Source organism: Drosophila mojavensis, unplaced genomic scaffold (genome assembly GCF_018153725.1).
Source record: "Drosophila mojavensis isolate 15081-1352.22 unplaced genomic scaffold, ASM1815372v1 contig_80, whole genome shotgun sequence".
Taxonomy (NCBI): domain Eukaryota; kingdom Metazoa; phylum Arthropoda; class Insecta; order Diptera; family Drosophilidae; genus Drosophila; species Drosophila mojavensis.
In genome coordinates, this window is record NW_025318906.1 from 10,009,290 (window position 1) to 10,016,242 (window position 6,953).

Consider the following 6,953-nt stretch of genomic DNA (forward strand, 5'->3'; position numbering starts at 1 on the left):
AAGCTATATAGAAGCTAGCCTATTGATTGTGCGTATTTTGTTTATATGTCTTACTCATGCTTCACTGTAGTTTTGCTGTATGAAATGTAATATATTGTATAACTTTGGATATATGAAAAATGTGTGTAATAGCTCTTGCTTCCATGCCTTTACTTCTTAGCGAAACTCCACTGTGAAGTGGATAACTTTCGTCTTAGTGAACGTTTACTGTACTACTCTTAGAAAGTGCTGCTGAATTGTATTGCAATTATATATATGATATACAACTTTAACTTTTCATTCATTGTACTCTGCTCTAACGTCTACTGGTTCCTCTTAGCGAAGCTCTACTGTATCTTCAATTATAATTGTCGGCAAAGCAAGTGCCAGGCGTATTTAAGCTTCGTTCCGCCTCCCACCCACATTTGTTGTTATTCTAAATGCACAATAGGCTCTAGAAGCTGATATATATGTATATAATATATTGTATATATAATGTATATGCATACATATAGGGTATATATATGTATATGTTATAATCGCCTGCTCTCCATCTTCTGTCAATTGTGCAAAACGCGCGCTTATCACAGCCGAGCCGCGCCAAGCCCTAGGCGAAGGCGACAGAAGAAAAGAAAATAATTCACAAAAGCTTTTGCTTAAAATTAGTTATAAATAAATAAATAAACAAATGAAATGATTTGTTGTTGTCCACACTTATCACGAGGCGAAATCTCTTGAGCGCGTCATTAGTTATAAAATATTTTGACATCGTTTTTATCGCGCGTTAACAATTAAACAATCTTTTTTTTTGGCTAAAAGCGCGTTCGCAGTGCCATTTCAGCTGGCCAATAGCTGAGAACTCGGCGTCGGAAGTTTTTATCTAAGAAACATTAAATTCCAAAATATACAGTGGAAACTGCTTATCGCGACGTGCGGATGCTGTGAATTAAACATATTCGATTTGTGTGTATATCAACTTATATTATTGCTATACTAAGCTAAAAGTTTTTATAATTAAGTATACAGAAGTAGTGTGTGTGTGCTGGTGCGCTTTAGTTAATTGTGACTGTGGCACGCTGGAAGAGCTCCAAGGTGAGCGCCGCAAAGAAAGCGGGAAATGAATTATTTGCTGCCAATTGTTGATCGATGGCCGGCTTCAATGTCTGCGAATACGGCGACTCCAGCAGAGCCAAACAGTTCGATTCATTCAGGCTAATGGACAGATAGTCATCCGGACTCTCAGCATACATGCTCGAAATGCTAATCAAATAGACAATTATATATATGAGATCATGTATTGTAGATATCTCTCTCGAGAGACTCACCGATAGTGACTGTTGGCGCCCACGCGATCGATCCGGTAACCCAGCAGCATATAACAAACATCACGAAACTCTTTGCTGGCCGCCTTGAAGCACTCCTTCATCTTCTTCATTTTGCCATTGGCCGAGTCCAGTTCGGCGCGCAGCTGATTGAATTCCTTGAAATTCAGTGTCATGCCGCCGCCGGTATTGGTGCTGCTGCAGGTTTCATTGAAGCGCGCCTGTGTCTGTTCCTGATCCTCCTCCAGCTTCTTGTTGCGACGCTTCAAGCGTTCAATCTGCATATAGAAATAACTGTAAGTTCTGGCTTAAGCTAGTCCAGCTTTCCGCTTACCTCCGCCTGCAGCTTTTCCACCACATTCTTGGTCGCCTCGTATGCCTGCGCGGCGGGATTATCGCTGAGATGCAGCACCTTGTAGTTGACCATGTTGAAGTCGCCGCGCAGACAACGATGCTCCATCTCCAGCTCCAGTTCGTCCTTGCGCCGTCTCAGACGTTCATTCTCCATGCGCAGCGAGTCCAGCTCTCGCTTCACGCTATCGTAGCCGCTCTCACTGATGGGCGGATCATTGAGGGACTCCTGCTGTCGCATCGATTGCATTTCTCGCTCGAGCGTTGAGCACATCTCCTTGTAACCGGTTAGAGTGCGCTCCAGCACCTCGACACGGTAGCGCACCTGCATATCGTTGGTCATCTCAGCGGTGCTCGCATTCGTCATATTGAGATCTTTGTCGAAATTTTCGAGCAGCTGCTTGTAGAAATCGCGCTCCTTGCACACAATCAACAGCTTGCGCTGTAGCCGCTCGCGCAGACTCTTGTGGCGCTTGAGCACCACATTCATCTCATCGATGTTCTTCAGGTAGACGGCGCACTTCTGCTCCAGCTCGCGCACCGACGTCTGCAGCTGTTTGGTGTCCAGGGCGGCGGTGCTCTTCTCTGCGGTGCGCACAATGTCGTCCTGGAGCAACTGCTCGATGCGAGTGCGCAGCGCCATGGGACTGACGAGCGTGTTGGCCAGACAGTGATCCTGGGCAATTTTCACCCACTCCTTCAGCTCCTGCTCCACATGCGTCAGCTTCACCTGCAGTGCAGCTGCCTCGGCACGAGCGCCCTCCTCCCGATCCAGGCGCGTCTTGTAGTCGTGCACCTGTTCCTCTAGCAACAATTTGTCCCCAATCAACGAATTCAATTGCTTGTTGTGCGCACGCAGGCGTTCCAGCTCGGCTTGCAACTCTGGCACACTGAGCAAACGGGCCTGCGATGTCTTGGTCACCTCTTTCCAGTCGGCGTAAGATTGAATTTCGTATTCCAGCTCCTTGATGCGCGCATTTGCTGTTGTCAAAGTCTGTTGTTGCATTTCGTAGTCCAGCTGTAGCTTCTCGTAGTTGGCAGCGGTTTCTTTATATTCATCGTGGCGCTCTTTGATGCTATCCAGCTCTTCCTGGGTCACTCGCAGCTGCAGCTCGGCCCGCTCGCACATTCTCTTGTATTCGCTCAGCTCATTGTGGATGCAGTGCTGCACTTCCCGTGCATCCTCCTCCATCTGCGCCTTCTCCTGCTCCACACGACTGAGCGCCGTCTCGTATTTGAGTTTCTGTTGGGCTATTTCGGCGACCAAACGATTCGCTTCCTGCCGAGCGCTGTGCTCCCTCTTCCGTACCACCTGCAGTTGCTTCTCCAGCTCGATGACCTTGTTGCTCGTGTAGTCGCATTGCTCCTTGAGTGCTTGCGCCTTGCTTTCGGCCAAAGCCAGCTCGCCTCGATGCTCCTTTGCCTGCTGTGCCAGTTGGTCCTGCAGTTGATTTATTATCGCCTTGGACTCGATGAGTTCGGCGCGCAGTTTGCGTGTCTGCCAAGGACCCACGGGATCCGCGAAGGAATTATTCAGTGATGTATTACTGGCATTGAGGCTGGCATTCGCTGAACTGGTGTCCAGGCTATCGATGCGTCGTTTCTTTGGCACTTTTGTAGGCGAAACATTCATTTCATTTATTTTCAATATATTTTTCGTTCTTCTTCTTACCTGTGACAGAATCTTCGGTGAAAGACATGGAGAGCCGGTCGAAGCTGAGCTTCTTGGGCGCAGAGTGTGTAATACTATCATTGAAGCGTGCCATTATATTGTCTAAGCTACTTCGTATTTCTTCCATTTTGACTATTTATTTAATTTTTTTTTTAATTAATTGCAAGTTCGCTGTTTGTATAAAAATTTTGTTGCTGAAAACAGTATTAGCTGTGGCGGCAGACCGATATATACTCGATATATGACCGCTTCAATCAATAGCTGCGAACGGTACTGCCAACCGAATTTAGTATAGGAAAATGCTGTAAGTGAAGCAAGCTGGCAGCACCATTATCAGCCTATGGCGCTAAATTTAAAAAAACAATTATGTGCATGAATATTTTAGCATTGATATATTACTTCACTCTCGTGTGAACAACCATTGTGAGTAATTGCATCGTTAGTTTTATGTAAAACGAACAATTTCAATCATTTTAAATAAGCTAGCACAAAAATAAAGTGATAAAATTTGCGCCTATGATTTATTTGAGTTAGCCCCCACTCTGTCCTGCGTGTGTGTGAGTGAGTGAGGGTGAGTGTGTACGTATGCCTCTGTTAGCCCATGAAAAATGAGCGCATTAAATTTTATGATATTGTTTGGGCCTGTCATCAACTTTGGTCCAGAACACACACACTGTACTCACTCTCTCTCTCGTACACACATACACACACGCCGCTATACGTACGGACGACAAACAAGTGGCAAAGTTCAAAGTCAAACAATAACACTTTTCATAAACAAAAAACCCAGCACACATACACACACAACCACACACAGTATATGTAAATATGTATGTGTATGTAACTGTATGTGTGCTCAGCTCATATGAATTGGCTCAAATTTCTTTCTTTTACATTTACCTGCGCCCATGCTCCAAAGTCGACTACAAAAAAATTTTCATATTGAAAGTTGGCCAAAGCGGAAAAGAAGAAACAAAAACAAAAAAAAATAACGAAAACGAAATTGACCTGTGCCAAACAGTGTTGCGTGTTTAGCTTATTTCAGGCTAGATTTGGCCTGTTTGAAAGTGGTCTTGCCAATTGATAATCAATCTCACAGTCACAGTATGTCTCTCTGCCCGTCTACCTAACAGCAGGAGATCACTTAGGTTTGAATGTATGCAACAGTATTCATTTGGTATTTATATTTAAGTAAAACGAAGCTAGAGTGCTTGTAGCAGAAGAGAGAGTTCTCATTGGCTCAACATTTGAGAGCGATTTAGTGATTGAGTGAAAGTCGATCTATATAAAGGGCAGCAGCTGTAGCATTTCTTCAGTCGTTCAGACCTGATAGGAGTCAGTTGTTCAGTGCAGTAAAGTGAAGTAAAGCCTTCAGGAAATATTTTGACGAAGTACTTCGAGGAAATATTTATAGGAAAGACTTGGAGGAAAATACTTAGGAGACATATTTAGAGGATTGATAGAGGAATGACAGAGGAAACAGTTATATATTATTATTATGATAAGCAAAAAAGGTCACTGCGAATAATTTGTTAAATATATTCGCTACTTTTCGTAAGTTTTCTTCTAGTTCGCTAATCCAACACTTTTCTTAGCCTTTTACCCACTTATTTCGCAGCTCAACAGCTGACAGCACTGCCAAGCGCAGCGCGAGCCTGAGCCCACGCAATCACAAAGGAGAGGCGAGCATTGAATAAAAGTTCGCTGTCTGCGTTTTGTTCAAGCACTTTAGTGCGCAGTTTATGTGTAGTGTGTATATGAGGAGGGGTGTATGTGTGTGTGTGTGTGGTACGTGGGCTTAACTTTTTGCTCGTTGAGCACTTTATCAAAGCTTAGCACCTGACAATTTGCCATGAAACATGCGGCCATTTCTTTATTTCGTTCTCTTAACATACGCACAAGAAATCAACACGCCTTTGCATGCGTTTGGCGTGTGTGTGTGTGTGAGTAAGTGGTGAGTATGCAATGAAAATGATATTGAGTACTTTTGCTTTTGTTCTTTCATGCGGCTGTGTAGTCGATGTTGTTGTTGGTGATGCTGCTCATTCTCTTTGTGGTGTACATCAATGTCACCGTTGCAGATTAGCGGACGAGTCCCTTTACCTTTTAATTAAATTAAAGCCGATTAACTGTCACTCGCCCCGTGGGCTAACTTGTGTATCCTTATCGGGGGCTCAACTGCGTTTTATGCTGCCGTTGGCATTTTATGTTTTAGATGTTTTTCATCAGCTGCGGTCCAATTTTCCAACTACTTAACATATTTTATTGCTTTGTTAATGTGCCAAGAGCTTTCTCTCCGCTCTCTCCCACTCACATTCTCATAAAATCCAGTCGAGTGCAATATTAGCTTGAAGCTGTGATTAACAAAGCAACTGTTGCTATATGAATATGAAAGAACCGCAGAGCAGCGGTTGCTGAGTCTTTTAACAGTGTAGCTTGGTATGCTAATTTGCTCTAATTGCACTGTTAGCTCCTGCAATGCACTTCTACCTAATTTGTGTTTGTGCTATGTTACAATGTTAAAGAGCGTTTCTATGTAAATTTGTTCTAATTGCTCTGTTGACGGTACATAAGCTGTACTCTGCTTTCAATGGGAAGAACGCAGAGCAGCTTTTGCTATGTTAAAGTGTACTAATTGATTTTTAAACTATAAAATTAAATTCTGCATAATTTTAAATGCGAATTAATAACCAATGCTTACTTTATTTATTTTAATATTTTTCCTCAGTATTTTAAAGCTTTACATTCAATTTGAAATATCTATTAATATATTCACACCGTATTATTATTTCTCCATTTTTCCATTTTATTTGCATTTGCCAGTTGCAGGATTTTCCATATAAATGCCACTTATTAACGCCACATTGCTTCACACAAACAAACACACACAAACGCACATACATTCACGCTCTCTTAAACACTTACATATACACAGGACATGCAACAGGCGGAACTTGCTTATGGGTTTTTTTTTTTTTTTTTTTTTTTTTTTTGCAGGGGGCGGTTTGTTGTTTGTATTTGCAAAGCGACGCTTCCTAGAATTTCCGCTGACTCACAATCGCGCGTTCCCCACAAAAATCTGAATAAATTTCCAGCGTGACACAGAAAAACGCAACTCCAACTGGATGGAATTTTCATGAGGCACGCCAAAAGTCCCCGACACTAAAAGACCTTCAGAGCTGTCTGTCCGCGAGCTTAAGTTGGCATTCATTCCGCAGTTGCACTCCGGTCTAGTCGCGCAGTTGCCCTCCCAGGCAAAGGGTAAGTCGATTTGCACTTAGTTTGTGTTTGGCATCTGATCCATGGTGAGAGCAGCCGTCACCAGATGATTGATAACTGTGCTTACGGTGCTGCTGGTGCAGAGCCAGTGAAACGTTTTCAGAGATAGTGGAACAGTTCTCTAGTTAGCTTAAATCTCCACGATTTAAAATGCACTCACGCACACACACATACACACACTCCTCTCTAGCATTTCAAATGCACCTGTTAACCGTTTGGAAAATTTATGACTTCCTATTCACAGCACTTGGACCGAAGCCCCACACAAGCACACGCACGCGCTCGTTCCGCTGCTCTTTGCATCTCTGTCCCTTCCTCACTGCCTCTCTCTATGCACATTGCACATTTCC

At 43.4% G+C, this 6,953-nt stretch overlaps 1 protein-coding gene across 1 annotated transcript; it reads right to left on the bottom strand.

The window, feature by feature from the left end:
- Positions 1-939: 939 nt before the first annotated feature.
- LOC6579327 (mitotic spindle assembly checkpoint protein MAD1) lies at positions 940-3,566 on the bottom strand. Its single transcript, XM_002005187.4, has 4 exons — positions 3,325-3,566; positions 1,636-3,263; positions 1,305-1,579; positions 940-1,239 (listed from the first exon to the last, which is right to left on the bottom strand). The coding sequence occupies exons 1-4, from the start codon at positions 3,449-3,451 to the stop codon at positions 1,032-1,034; spliced, it is 2,238 nt and encodes a 745-aa protein (XP_002005223.1). The 5' UTR covers positions 3,452-3,566; the 3' UTR covers positions 940-1,031.
- Between the last annotated feature and the right edge of the window lie 3,387 nt (positions 3,567-6,953).

What these genes read in the sequence shown, in the direction of transcription:
- LOC6579327 (XM_002005187.4), bottom strand. Translation starts at nt 3,451, where the DNA reads ATGGAAGAAATACGAAGTAGCTTAGACAATATAATGGCACGCTTCAAT. An exon ending in CACCGAAGATTCTGTCACAG is followed by an intron (nt 3,264 to 3,324) that starts GTAAGAAGAAGA and finishes CGCCTACAAAAG; the next exon opens with TGCCAAAGAAACGACGCATC. An exon ending in GGCGCCAACAGTCACTATCG is followed by an intron (nt 1,240 to 1,304) that starts GTGAGTCTCTCG and finishes CTATTTGATTAG; the next exon opens with CATTTCGAGCATGTATGCTG.